Below are 14,848 nucleotides of genomic sequence, written 5' to 3'. Positions count from 1 at the left end.
AAATATCCGCCAAGTACAAACAAGTGAACCATGATATAGCAAGGGACGACTATCCAACGCTTCTCGCTATGTAGTCTAGGCCAACCTCAAACGCGGGACCTTGCTGCCTAGTCTCTAGCGTGCTGGCATGACAAGTATGGGCCACCATGCGCATTCTGATTGACAAATTACAACATGGCATAACAGTTTTCCATTTTCCTTCCTTGAATTCTTCCCTTTCCCAAACTGACCATTCCCACCAATTTTCTGGTTGTCCATGATGGAAAGATATTAGCATAATTTTTTTTTACTCCTGTGCGTTTACATACAGTCCCTCTAACTTGGTTCTTCTTTACAACTCTATAGTTTTCTTCAATCTCCACAAATACCTCTTCATTACATTCTTAGGCTGTTATAACCCTGAGTTTGCTTCCTGACTACCCAACTGTTCAAATTGATCTTTCAGCTTTCAGAGTTGCTTAAAGTCTCATCTTGTGGCAGTTGTGTAAATAGAATGTGAAGGGCCCTTCAGAATGTTGAGAGCTACTAGCCAGGGGCTGATGGTTCGCTCCCACCTGCAATCCTAGCTACTCAAGAGGCTGAGATCTGAGGATCACTATTTCAAGCCAGCCCTGGAAGGAAAGTCTCTAAGACTCCCATCTCCAACTAAATACCAAAAAGCCAGAGTGAGGCTGTAGCTCAAGTGGTAGAGCAGCAGCCTTAAGCAAAATAATTAAGGAACAGTATCCCAGCTCTGAGTTTAAGGCCCAATACCAGCACACGCGCGCGCACACACACACACACACACACACACACACACACACACACACACACACACACACACACACACACACACCCCAGAATGTAGAGCTACACACACACACACACACACACACACACACACACACACACACACACACACACAGAATGTGGAGCTAGGTTTTGACTTTCCTTAGCGGCCACTTTCCAGCCCCAAAGTAGTGCAGAGTAATGAAGAAAAAAACCCCTTTGTCATCAAATGTATCAAATGTCCCCTCATTTATTAATCGATTCTTTCATTTCCTTACCACTAGCTTCCTACCAGCTTATCTTGCTCCCACAAGCTGGAAACTGAGAAAGAGGCTGAATCTGAAATCAGGGTTCGGAGCATTGAATCTCCCCTTGCTCTGATGGTTCTCTCCCGACAGTGTTCTTTTCTGAGAGCCTGGGTTTCTTCCACACCTTCTTCTGTGTACACTGGATGCCCAAACCCAACCAATTTTATTTCTAGACTTTATTTTAAACACCAGAGCAGGAAATTAAAAAAGAATTACATGAGTAAATCTGCAAATATGCTCTGTGACCAGGTTTTTTGGGTACAGAGCAAGTTGTGGGGAGGAGAAAGGACTGTCACTACGCTGCTGCTGTCCAGCCCTGCTCCTCCCCGCCCAGCCACGGCACTTGCTCTTCCCCATTCTCACCAGAGAGGCACAAGCGCTCCGTCCCTTCCAAGCCGCGGGAGGAGGGAAGAGAAAGGGTCTGTTGTTTTTCTCTCCTTATTTCTCTCTCTCTTTGCTGATCAGCAGGCTGCTGACCGGGTCAGAAGGCCATAATGGAAGTCCTTCAGTGCGAGGTAGGCCCTTCCTCTTCTTAGGAGCTTGTCCTTGATTAATTTTTCTTTGTCCCGATGGGCAAAAGAAAAAAAGAAAGAGAGAAGAGAAAAAGAATAACCACAAAGTTCCTTTGAAAACCAGCGTGTGCAGTCAGGGCCTGGAGCGGCACCACTGTTCCACTCTGCCACTCAGGAATTCGGAAGGCGCTGAGAACCACCGGGAGCATCTTGTCTGCACCTCTACTTGTCCTCACCCCTCTGCGGGGGGCTCCCCAATCCTGGAAGTGAGTCTGGAAGTGGCCATGATCTGGCTAGGACGGCAACGACAGCAGCGCTTCTGAACGTGTGTCAGCCTGTCCAAGCTCTGGCGTTGACTATTGGAAGGCAGCAGCTGGCCCTGGTGGGGGGCCCTGGTGTCCACCCCTCGCAGTCCAGCTGCCGAAGAGCTGAGCCCACCACCTTCCTGGAGCTTCACCCACCTCTTTAAGGTAAAAACACAACAACAACAACAACAGACAAACTTTGTTTTAATGATTTTTTTTCTTTCCCTCTCCACTATGTGAATGGGTTAGAAGAACTAAGGCAGAAGGAATATGTAAGAGGCACTGCTTGGTCTTTCCATTTCTTCCCTCCTCCAACTCACCCTCCCTCCTCCAACTCACCCTCCCTCCTCCGGAGCAGGTTGACAGTGCGTTGTAGTGGTGTGGGAGTTCTTCTGAAGATTTGGGTCAGACTGAGGAGATTAGCATGGGACTTGAGGGGAGAAGATGGTTCCTGGGAGTGGATGATGGCTTCTTGAAGCTACATCCAGACCTATTTGATACATTTCTTCCACTCTGGGGCTATTTACTGCCACTGACTGGGGAGAAGTCAAGGCTATTCTAAGCCCTTTACCTGCCACCTTAGGATAATTACAGCTGGAGAGGAAGTATAAGGAGTGAGGGTGAAGGCTGGGAAGGTGGCTCAGTGGTAGAGCACTTGCCTTGCATGCCTGAGGCCCTGGGTTCAATTCCTCAGCACCACAAAAGAAAAAAGAAAAAAGCCGGAAGTGGCGCTGTGGCTCAAGTGGTAAAGCTCTAGCCTTGAGCTGAAGAGCTGAGGGACAGCACCCAGGCCCAGAGTTCAAGCCCCATGACTGACTCCCCCCAGCCCCCCCCAAAAAAAGTGAGGTGAGAAAAGAGGAGGAAAAGGATGAAACCCTGATCTCGGGGCTGGGAAGGTGCCTCAGTGGTAGAGTGCTTGCCTTGCATACATGAGGCCCTGGGTTCCATTCCTCAGCACTACATAAGCAAAAAGAAAAAAGCCGGAAGTGGCGCTGTGGCTCAAATGGTAGAGCACTAGTCTTGAGCTGAAGAACTGAGGGACAGCGCCCAGGCCCAGAGTTCAGGCCCCACTACTGGACCCAAAAAATAAATAAATAAATAAAATAAGAACATCTATTAAAACAAGAAAACCCTGATCTCCCCCTCATTCTTTCCTACACTGAAATATACCTTGCCTTCCCACTGGGAGTGTCCCTTATAGGGGGGTTGGACCCTCTTATATGTACTGCCCACTTAGCTCTGAACAATTCTCTGAGATTCCATTCCCTTAGGTGTTTTTTTTTTTGGGGGGGGCGGTCCATTCATGGGGCCTGAACTCTGGGCCTGGGCGCTGTCCCTCAGCTCGTCAGCTCAAGGCTAGCTCTCTACCACTTGAGCCACAACACCACTTCCGGCTTTTTTCTTTTTGCTTATGTGGTGCTGAGGAATCGAACTCAGGGCCTCATGCATGCAAGGCAAGTGCTCTACCACTGAGCCACCTTCCCAGCCCATCCCTTAGATGTTGAGCACCCAGTTTTTTCTGGCTTATCCCTCTGGCCAGCTAGCTTCCCAGCCCCCACTTGGATTGATCATTTCTAGTACTAGGTAGAAAAGAGTCTTAACTTTTCTTCAAGCTTTCAGGTTTTGTCAGTTTTCCCATGTTCTAGCATCTGCTCCAAAGCTCGTAGTAAATGCCATGTATAAGGAAGGAAAATGACAGAGAGACTGAGAGAGAGAGAGAGAGAGAGAGAGAGAGAGAGAGAGAGAGAGAGAGAGTGTAAGGCCTACACACAATTTCTGATTCTAATCCAAAAGCAACTAGCATGAATTGTATTTGGATCAGGAGTTTGATCAGTTTGGGTGACTAGGCTTATTTTATTTCAGTAATTTTAATGTTCTTTATCTTTACCTTCCAAGCCTTTTCCCCAGCCCAAAATTCCTATAAGTTTACAAAAAGAAAGCATAGATAGCATTAGCTGTATCAGCTATCCTGATGCTATGGATGAAGCTGGAGGAGGAAAGAGATGATTTCTTTTTTTTTCTTTTTTTTCGTCAGTCATGGGGCTTGAACTCTGGGCCTGGGCGCTGTCCCTCAGCTCTTCAGCTCAATGCTAGCGCTGTACCACTTGAGCTACAGTGCCACTTGCGGTTTTCTGGTGGTTTATGGGAGATTAAGAGTTTCTCAGACTTTCCTGCCCGGGATGGCTGTGAACCATGATCCTCAGATCTCAGCCTCCTGAGTAGCTAGGATTACAGGCGTGAGCCACCAGCACCCAGTGAAAAGAGATGATTTCTAAATATAATTTCTCCTATAGATCCCCCTTTCCGTGTGTGAGCATGTGTGTGTGTGTGTGTGTGTGTGTGTGTGTGTGTGTGTGTGTGTGTGTGTGTGTGTGTGTGTGCAGTGCTGGGGATTAAACCTAGAGCCTTGTGCACTTGAGGAAGCTCCCAACCACTGAGCTACATTCCCAACTCTCTCTTTTTTTTTTTTTTTCCCTTTGCTGATCCTAGGGCTTGAACTCAGAGCCTAGGCTCCGTCCCTGAGCTTCTCTGTGCTCAAAGTTAGCTCTCTACCACTTGAGCTACAGTACCACTCTTGGCTTTTTCTGAGTAGTAGTTCATTGAAGAGTCTCATGGACTTTCCTGTCCAGACTGGCTTCCAACCATGATCCTCAGATCTCAGCCTCCTGAGTGGCTAGGGTTACAGGTGTGAACCACCAGTGCTTGGCTTTCCTCATTTTTTTTAATCCTGACTAGAGAGCTAGGAAGGGAGCTGGGAGATTGAAGAGAGAGGGAAGACAGAAAGTAGGGTTTGTGACTTTTTATCATTTACTGTTGAGTGTTGATTAAATGTCTCTGTGCTTGACTCAGTGCTTAGTGCTGATAGAGAACAGGTTAAACAGGTCCAGTGTTCACAAATTAAAAGAAAAAGAAGAGGCTGAGTGCCACTGGCTCACATCTGTAATCTTAGCTATTCATGAGACTGAGATCTGACGATCCAGGTTAGAGGCCAGCCAGAAGAAAGAGCACTTGAGACTCTTATCTCCAATTAACCACCAAATATCCAGAAGTGGAGCTGTGGCTTAGGTGGCAGAACACCAGTCATGAATGAAAAAACTAAAGTACAGCTCCTAGGCTCTGAGTTCAAGCACCAATACCTGCACACGCACGCACGCACACACGCACACACACACAATAAATATAAAATCGATGAATAAAATTTAAAAAATCCCATGACCTAGATGGAACCAGACAAAAAGAACATATGAGTTCAGTGAGTGCAGAGGGACTATTTTTGTGCAAATAATCATTATATGCATATTCATATGAATAATGGGCAAGGGAGTGTCTCTGGGTTTAGGCAGTTGGGAGAACAAAGAGAAGTTGCTGTGTCAACTCCAGCTGTCAAGAGAAGCTTACAGAAAGAATTTGTGGGGACTGTGTCTGATGCCCCAGTCTGTACTTAACTATTCTCGGATTCAAGCTTCCACAACCTACATTTCCCCTCTCCGGCCTACAGGAAGCCCCTCCCACAACCTTTTTGCTTGTGGTTTGGGATTGTGTAAGGTTCAGCAGAGTCCTTTGAGGAGAATAACTGCCCCTGTCACTATAAAGAGCTGGGGACAGGCTGCATCTCTACTCCACCCAACAAATAGGTGGTGATTAATCGTTTCAACCCTGGGGTGAGGTGGGGAGAAGATATCCCTACGGAGCCTGTGTGTACTCAGGATGTTCTGTGAAGAGGAGGAGTTTGGTGTGGGGCAGAGGAATTTCCGCCATCCTGCCTCTGTGTGGGTTACGGATGTGATTCCTTTTACTGGGTAAGCTCATGATCAAATTAGCCAAAGCTCACGATCAAATTAGCCATTAGGATAGTCTGCTTTTGATTCTTGGCCTTTTAAAACAAGTTACTAGTGCTAGGGATTGTACCTAGGGCCTTTTGCATGCTAGACCCTAGACCTAGGCCCCAAACAGTATTAAGATAGATTTAAACTAGGTACTGGTGTAATCCTAGCTACTCAAGAAGCTGAGATCTGAGGATCAAGGTTCAAAGCCAGCTGAGATAGAAAAGTCCAGGAGACTCATCTCCAATAGCCAGAGTAGAGGTGTGGTTCAAATGGTAGCCTTGAATGGAAAAAGCTAAAGGATGGCATCCAGGCCCTGAGGTAAAGCCTCAGTACAGAAAAAAAGAAAAACAAGCCCAGAGTTCAAGCCCCACGACTGACAGAAAAAAAAAAACCCACACAACTCAGAAAAAAAAGAAAAGATAGTTTAATGTTTCCTCATCTCTTTCCCTGATCTTTCTCCCTTTTTCTCTTTTCTTCATTTCTTGCCATTCTCTGTTTTAGGGAAGCAATTCAACCAGCTTCTTCCCGCTCAAGCCAGAAGCTTCCGTCTGTTCCTCTCATCAGGTTACAGCAAGTTAGAGGTGGAACCTGCTCAGCCTGAGTCCTGTTTACACAAGCTGAGAAGGGCCCGGTACCACTCAGAGCCAGGAGTGCCGGTGCTAGTGCCAGCTTTGCAGGCCACACACCTTTCTAACACTTTTCTAGATCCCTTTCCTTTTCAGCTCAATGGTCTTCTTATTGGACACATCTTGCTTTTGTATACCACAATTGGCCTAGGCAATTGTGGCCTGAGATCAGAAAACACCTTCAAGTGCCCTTCAGTGGATTTCCTTCCTACCATGGAACACCCTCAGCCAGAACATTTGGCCCCTGATAAGATCAAGAGTACGGAAGCCGGCACCTCTGAAAGCCACAAGGTCCCAGCAGAACGGGATGGGCACTGGCAAAACAAGGATGCCAGGAACACTGATGGAACAGATGGAGAACAGGAGCTAGGAGATCAAGCTTCGCTCCCTGGCCAGGTTGGGGATAATCTTGAGTCGTGTCCTCCTGAGACTAGCCCAAGTCAACCTGGGCCACCCTGTGGCATGTCACCTGAAATAGAGACACTAGGAGCAGTCTCCAGGGCCCAGGAGCTTCCCCAGTCCCCCAGGACCCGACAGCCTGAGCTAGATGTCTACTGTGTAAAGTGGATCCCCTGGAAGGGAGAACGGACTCCCATTATCACCCAGAGCACCAATGGCCCTTGCCCTCTTCTTGCTATCATGAATATCCTCTTTCTGCAGTGGAAGGTAAGACAGAGTTTGGATGGGAGCTCAGAAAATACCTGGGAGAATTCTTCCCTCACTCACCTGGATTGTCCTGCTTTTCTCCAACATTCCACTCACACCAAACTCCCAGCTACTCAGAAGGCTGAGACCAGGGGACCTACGTTTGAAGCCAACCTGGGTAGACGAATCCAAGAAACTTGTATCTCCAGTTAACCAGCAAAAAAAAAAAAAAAAAAAAAGCTAGAGGTAGAAGTGTGGCTCAAGTGGTAGAACACCATTCTTGAGCAGAAAAAGCCAAAGGGAGCAAGGCTCTGAATTCAAGCCTTACTACCATCACACACACACACACACACACACACACACACACACACACACACACACACACACACACACACACACACACACACACACTTCCAGATTATTCTCTGTTCTTTCTTTGTGTGCCCTGGGAGCTAGCACACACACACACACACACACACACACACACACACACACACACACACACACACACACACACACACTTTCTGTTCTTTCTTTGTGTGCCCTGGGAGCTAGTGCCTGGGAGCTGTTCCTGAACATTTTTGCTTGGCTAGGACTCTGCCACTTGAGCCACAGCTCCACTACTAGCTTTTTGGTAGTTAACTGAGATAAGAGCCTCATGGACTTTCCTGCTTGGGCCGGCTTCTAGCTGCGATCTTCCTGAGTAGCTTGGATTATAAGTGTGAGTCACTGGTGCCCAGCTCTATTCTCTTCTAGTTCTATTTCAACAACTCCCTAGGATTTGGGAATGCCTTACTTCCCCTTCATTCTCTTGTCTCCCCCACACACACACACCTTACCTTTAACAATGGATCCCTCTCTTCTTATGGGTTTCTCCTTTGTACTCTGGGCTGGAAAGCACCCACACAATTACCCTTTCTACTTCCAGGTGAAGCTTCCCCCCCAGAAGGAAATGATCACATCAGACGAGCTAATGGCGCATCTTGGTGAGTGACTGGGCCTTGAAGAGGAATTTCCCAAAGGGGTCCAAGAGCAATTCCCTCAGCCTAAAGTCCACACTACTGAAGGATCCCCACTGGGGCTTTGGTGTGGCAGGGATGGTAAGGGTAGGTGGGGTTTCTCTGCAAGGCTGGAGAGCAAAGGTCAGGGTGTCCAGAATCCTAGGTTATAACAACAATCCTGTGCTTAGCCTTTTTGTTTGTTTTCAGTGCTGAGGATGGAATCCAAGGCCTTGAGTATTCTGAACAAACGCTATTACCACTGGGCTGCATATATATTCTCAGCCTCTTCCCTTGCCTGAAATTGGTGGAACTTTCTTTCTTCCTCTGAGAACATTTTGTTTATTTTTTAATTTCTGCCAGTCCTGAGCTTGAACTTTGGGCCTGGACACTGTTCTTATGTTCCTTTTGCTAAAAGTTAGCACTTTTCACTCCAGCCACAATGCCACTTCCAGCTTTTTTATTTAATTGGAGATAAGAGTCTCACAGACTTTCCTGCCCAGGCTGTCTTCAAACCGAGATCCTCAGATCTCAGCCTCCTGAGTAGGACAGGTGTGAGGCACCAGCGCCCGGCCAAATGAAGGTTTTAGATTAGACTCTAAGGTCTTTTCCAACTCTGACACTATTTGTAGTACTATAAGTATCCCTATTTGTTAGGAGTTTGGAAAGCTGAACTTCTAAGGCAGTTGAAAGAGTAAATTGATAAGGGAACTTACCTTGTAGGAGACTGCCTCCTGTCCATCAAGCCCCAAGAGAAGTCAGAGGGACTGCAGCTTAATTTTCAGCAGGTAAGGGAATAGCTCTGCAGAGACGGGTTGCAGGTTTGGGAACACTGGCACTGTTGAGAGAAGCCTTTGCTGCTTTTAAAGAGAGTTGATTTTTTTTTTTTTGTGGGCGGGGGGAGTGGAGTAGTACTGAAGTTTGGACTCAGAGCCTTGTACTTCTAGGCTACTGAGCATACCTATGGCACTTAAAGAGGGTTTCTTTTCTTTTTTCTTTTTCTGTTGGTTGTGGGGCTTGAACTCTGGGCCTGGGCACTGTCACTGAGCTCTTCAGCTCAAGGTGAGTGCTCTAGCACTTGAGCCACAGCACCTCTTCTGATTTTCTGGTGGTTAATTGTAGATGAGTCTCCTGGAAGCCGGGCACTGGTGGCTCACGCCTGTAATCCTAGCTACTCAGGAGGCTGAGATCTGAGGATCGCTTTGAACCTCAAATCTCAGCCTCCCAGGTAGCTAGGATTACAGGTGGCCCCAGCTGTTTTATTTCTGGAGGTGGGAATGAGTCGTGTAGAGGAAGCTAGACTACCCGTCATTTTCTTTTCTGTCCGCAGAATGTGAATGATGCGATGACAGTGTTGCCTAAACTGGCCACAGGTCTGGATGTCAACGTGCGATTCACAGGCGTCTCTGACTTTGAGTATACGCCCGAATGCAGCATCTTCGACCTACTAGGCATACCTCTGTACCATGGCTGGCTGGTCGATCCACAGGTGAGGGCAGGAGGCCCAGGGAGATTCTTTTCCAGCTCATGCTCACAGTAGTGAAGCTGATTTTTGTGAGGTGGAAATTAGATTGGTTTGGGAAGAGTACTAGGGCTAACCCTGGTGCTGAATTCCTTACATTTTTTTTTTTAGGGGGTAGCATTCTAATCCAAGCAAATCACATGCAAATAGGCTTAGTTCTGTAGACATCGAATGTTCAGGAACCTTTGATCATGGGGTGGCTTGGTTTTATTTACCTTCTTTAAAAAAAATTCAATTTATTATTTTATTTTATTTATTTTTTGTTGGTCGTGGGCCTTGAACTCTGGGCCTGGGCGCTGTCTCTCAGCTCTTCAGCTCAAGGCTAGCACTCTACCACTTGAGCTACAGTGCCACTTTGGATTTTCTGGTGGTTTATTGGAGATAAGAGTTTCACAGACTTTCCTACCGAGGCTGGCTTTGAACTGTGATCTTCAGATTTCAGCCTCCTGAGTAGCTAGGTTTACAGGCGTGAGCCACTGACGCCTGGTTTATTATTTTATTTTTGTCAGTCATAGGTGTGAACTTAGGGCCTGGACGTTGTCCCTGAGCTCTTTTTCTCAAGGCTAGTGCTCTACCACTTGGAGCCATAGCTCCACTTCTGGTTTTATGGTGGCTAATTGGAGATAAAAGTCTCATAGACTTTCCTGCCAGGGCTGGCTTTGAACTCTGATCCTCAGATATCCAGAGTAGTTAGGAGTACAGGTGTGAGCCACCAGCACCCAGCTTCAATATCTTTTTTGTCCCACCCCATCTTCCCAGAGTCCTGAGTCTGTGGGTGCTGTTGGGAAACTGAGTTACAACCAGCTAGTAGAGAAGATTATCACCTGCAAACATTCCAGCGACCCCAACCTGGTGACAGAAGGTGACACTCCCGCTTCCTCATGGATCATGTACTCGGGAATGCTAATGTTTAGGTTTACTGTTTTCTGATTTTCACCTCCCACTACCTCCTACTAGAATATAAGCTCCACAAGACTGATAAATTATCTGTTTAGTTCACTGACGTATCAACCCAGTGCTTCATACATTACCAGACAACAAGGTAGCTGTTTATCAGTTGTTTTGTTTTCTGGAGATAGGGTCTCCCTGTGTAACTCAGGCTGGCCTTCAATTTGCTGTCTTCCTGCCTCGGTTTCTCAAGGGCTGAGTATTTCTTGAATACATGTATCCAGGCTTTAAGGAAGAGGTTTATCTCAACTTTTTTTGTACGTGCCAAGGATGGTATCCCAGGCCACATACATGTGAAGCACCCACTGCACCACGGACCTACATCCGCAGCCCTTAGGAAGGGGATTCGGAAGATGGGACTCAGGAAGGCTTCTGACAAGGGCTTACTGCAGGATCCTCCTGATGCTGGAATTTATTTTGTTGTTTGTGTCATGATATGGCAGGGATCAAACGCAGAGCCTCTCAGGTGCTATTCAGGGGACCATGGAGTTTGAATTTAAGCCAAATTCCTCTGGTTTTTGTGTCTTCAGGCCTGATTGCAGAGCAGTTTCTGGAGACCACGGCGGCGCAGCTCACCTACCATGGCCTGTGTGAACTCACAGCAGCTGCCAAGGAAGGCGAACTTAGCGTCTTTTTCCGAAACAACCACTTCAGCACGCTGACTAAGCACAAGGTGATGAGGGTTTGGAAGTGGAGGGGTTGCGGTGAGGTATTTCCCCATGCCTCTTTCTCTGGGTCAGTGTTTCAGTCGAGAGAAGGTCATTGAGCCAGCTACCATGACCCACACCTGTAATCCTAGCTACTAAGACCACCGAGATTTGTGGATCGAGGTTCAAAACCAGCCTGGGCAGGAAAGTCTGTGAGATTCTTCTCTCCAGTTAGCCACCAACAAGCTGGAAGTGGGGCTATGGCTCAAGTGGTAGATGCTATCCTTGAACAAAAGAGCTCAGGGCCAGCGCCCAGGCCCACTTCAAGTACCAGGACAAGCACCAAAAAAAAGGGGCGGGGTTAAGAAAAGATATTGGGTTAAGTTGTATCAACACATTAGCCCTAAAATCCTGTGGTTTAGCAAAACAATGACTTATTTCTCACTTATTCTGCCTGTTCATTGGGAACCAGCTACATTCTGGCCCATACTGTCTTCACTCTGGGGCCCAGACTGACAGGAAGTGCTTTATCTGGTATATGTGGGAAAGGAGAGGGAAACTCTGCACTCACTCTATGCTTCTTGCCTGGAAGTGATAAATGGTCCTTTTGGCTCACATCTCAAGGCCAGAGGGAGCCATAAAGAGGGATGCAAGCCTGCTGTCAGTGGGCAGGGAAGCGTAAGCCTCTCCCAAAAGGGGCAGTTGGAGCTTTTGAACGTGGTGAGTCTCCCAGAGTTACAAGTGGCCAGAGCAGTCTGGGAACTAAGTGAAGAGGGGAGAAGTCTCTGAGGACCAGGGGATATAGGATTGAAAGCAGGCCCTTGGGTTGATCAAAATCTCTACCATACTCACATCCCTTCCCTCTCCCCGCAGCTACACACATTTATGAAAGGCCCACATGCTCATACTGATATGAGCCAGCACACCAGTTGACTCAGATCTTTTGACAGGGCTGGGAATGTGGCTCAGTGGTAGAGTGCTTGCCTAGCATGCATGAAGCCCTGGGTTTAATTCTTCAGTTCCACATAAACAGAAAAAGCCAGAAGTGGCACTGTGGCTCAAGTGGTAGATCGCTAGCTTGAACAAGAAGCTCAGTCAGTACCCAGGCCCTGAGTTCAAGCCACAGGTCTGGCCAAAAAGAAAAAAAGAAAAAAAAAAGAAAAGATCTTTTTACATTTTTTTTTAAATGCTGCCAGTACTAGGGTTTGAACTCAGAGCTTGGGTTCTGTCCCTGAGCTTTTTTGCTTAAGGCTAATACTCTACCATTTGAGCCACAGGTCTACTTCTGGCTTTGTAGTGGTTAAGTGGAGATAAAGAATCTTATGGCCAGGCTGGGTTTTTGCCCAGGCTGGGTTCAAACCATGATCCTCAGATCTCAGCCTCCTGACTAGGATTATAGGCAAGAGCCACCAGCACCTGAGTTCAAAAGGTCTCTAACTTCCTGCTGGCAGCAGTAACCTGAGTCCAAACACCTGTCTCACCAATTGCTCTGTCCTTTTTTGGGCAGAGTCACTTGTATCTACTGGTCACCGACCAGGGTTTTCTACAGGAGGAACAAGTGGTATGGGAGAGCCTGCACAATGTGGACGGAGACAGCTGCTTCTGTGACTCTGACTTCCATCTAAGTCATTCCCTGGGCCAGGACCCTGGGGCAGAAGGTGGGAGTGGCTCCCCAGCAAAGCAGCTGCAGGTAGACCAGGTGTGTATGGGAAAGATGAAGAGAGCTCATTTGTCACAGAGAACTCTTTACCCTAAATGGGCTAGGTGCATTTTATCATGTAGAAATAACCCTTAACACCCCTGCTCCTTCACTGTAAGAATCCCCTTGCTTGGTGTGTATTTTCTGGTACCGTGAATAATACACTATGTTTAAATTCAGAGAGGCAAGGACTGCAGATGTGGGGTGGGGCTGGGGGTGGGTGGGTGGATGCATGCATGTGCTGTTACTGGGGCTTGAACTCAGGACCTAGACACTGTCTCTTAGCTTTTTTTGCTCAAGGCTGCCACGCTAACACTTGAGCCACAGCTCCACTTCCAGCTTTTTGTTGGTTCATTGGAGACAAGAGTCTGTCTTCAAATTGCCATCCTCAGATCACAGCCTCCTGAAGTGGCTTGGATTGTATCAGTATTGCCCAGCTAGGGCTGGACAATTTAAAGGAAACTCTGCTTTAGAAACATAACCTGAATCTCCATTCCAACGCCTTAGTCTACCCGGTGACTTTTGGTCTTTTTAGGACTACCTGATCGCCTTATCTCTACAGCAGCAGCAACAGCCACAAGGAACAGTGGGTCTTAGCGACTTGGAACTGGCCCAGCAACTTCAGCAGGAAGAATATCAACAACAGCCAATGGTCCAACCTGCACACACACGGGTCCTGTCACCTCAGGTGAGCCTGCTCTGCTCTTCCCTTGGCACGCTGGGCCACCTGCCTCTGCCTGGTCCAGAACAAATATTATTCCTTCACTATTCTCTGCCAGGTTTCCGTCCCTCTTTTCCTGGCACCCCTCCCTATCTTTCTTCCCTACAGATCATGACACTTGCCTTCTAGAATCTCCTCTGTCCTTCGTGTGCTTCCAAGGTTGTTAGATGACCAACTGTTAAATCCCATTTAGGGGAGAGGAGCTGCATCTGGACGCCCAGCCGGAGAACGACGGCAGAGACCAAAGCCCGAGTCAGACTGTGTTCTTCTATAGCCCCGCCTGATGCTGGGCAGACCTGCCCCTTCTTCCAGAGGCTGTGACTAGTTAGCTTACTTCTCCACCTCAACCCTTGACACAAGCAGGGTCATTTATTTATGGGCTAGTTGGAGTCAGAGCTGGCCATAAATGTCCAGATCAAACTCCATACTGTCTTTGCCCTCAAGTGCTGCTGACTTCTCTTCCACCCAGCCAGGGCAAGGCTGGGAGGGGTGGGGTGAAGATTTCTGGTTCCTAATTCCCTCTCCTAGAATAGTCATTGAATACACAGACTCAGGCACTAGGATCGGGTCCCTATCTGGAATGCATCTCTCCTCTGCTACCCTACCCTGCCTGCCTCAAGGCGCCTTGGCTACCCAGCAGGCTGGTTCCCATTTGTTTCAGGGTTTAATTTGGGTTTCTATCTTTGTTATTTGTAATGCCTTCCTAAGGGTTTGCAAATAAATTTCTTTCCTGAGATCGGTTGTTTGTTTTGCCCTGCAGCAGTGGGGTTAAATATTTGACCCAATGGAGGAATGTGAAAGGGGGGGGGGGGGGGGGGAGGAAGCTGCCTGTCATTTCCAATGGAGCCAGCAGGGGGAACCAAAGCCTGCCCCCTCTCTGTCTCTCTGTCTCTCTCTGTGCATGCACACGTGTACAAGCACACATGTGGGTCCTGGGCCACGTCCCTGAGTTTTTGTGCTCAAGTTCTACCACTTTGAGTCACAGCTCCACTTCAGGTGGTTAATTAGGGGTAAAAGTCTCATGGACTTTCCTGCATAGGTTGGCTTTGAACCGGGATCCTCAGATCTTACCCTTCTGAGTAGCTAGGATTATGGGTGTGAGCTACTGGCACCTGGCACTGACTCTCTCCTTTCTTGCCAGTTCATCTAGATGGTGCTTAGCTACCTCTGATCTCATTCTGGTATTTGTTCCTCAATTATCTTGCCTGAAATTTCCTGAGAGAGAATACAAAGGGTGAGGGGAGACCCAAGAGGGTGGATTGTGCGCAGAGGCAAAAACAGGATACCTTGCTGAGGAGCTAAGATCACATCAAAGGTACTTC

General features: G+C 47.6%; 1 protein-coding gene across 4 annotated transcripts; it reads left to right on the top strand.

Moving 5' to 3' along the window:
* The first annotated feature begins 1,451 nt into the window (after positions 1–1,451).
* LOC138827490 (ubiquitin carboxyl-terminal hydrolase MINDY-1-like) lies at positions 1,452–14,260 on the top strand. Of its 4 annotated transcripts, none has more exons than XM_070023044.1 (10): positions 1,452–2,058; positions 6,222–7,012; positions 7,920–7,977; positions 8,713–8,777; positions 9,320–9,478; positions 10,271–10,373; positions 10,990–11,132; positions 12,656–12,805; positions 13,341–13,493; positions 13,720–14,260. In XM_070023044.1, the coding sequence occupies exons 2-10, from the start codon at positions 6,560–6,562 to the stop codon at positions 13,798–13,800; spliced, it is 1,365 nt and encodes a 454-aa protein (XP_069879145.1). In that variant the 5' UTR covers positions 1,452–2,058; positions 6,222–6,559; the 3' UTR covers positions 13,801–14,260. The 4 variants fall into 4 exon arrangements, with proteins under 4 accessions (XP_069879145.1, XP_069879144.1, XP_069879143.1 ...); XM_070023043.1 differs by having other exon boundaries at positions 1,453–2,058; positions 12,614–12,805; positions 13,368–13,493; XM_070023042.1 differs by having other exon boundaries at positions 1,454–2,058; positions 6,498–7,012; positions 12,614–12,805.
* Positions 14,261–14,848: the final 588 nt, after the last annotated feature.

The sequence above is a fragment of the Dipodomys merriami genome, unplaced genomic scaffold, assembly GCF_024711535.1.
Source record: "Dipodomys merriami isolate MVZ:Mamm:240054 unplaced genomic scaffold, mDipMer1.0.p SCAF_156, whole genome shotgun sequence".
Classification (NCBI taxonomy): domain Eukaryota; kingdom Metazoa; phylum Chordata; class Mammalia; order Rodentia; family Heteromyidae; genus Dipodomys; species Dipodomys merriami.
This window is presented reverse-complemented; position numbering and strand designations above follow the sequence as displayed.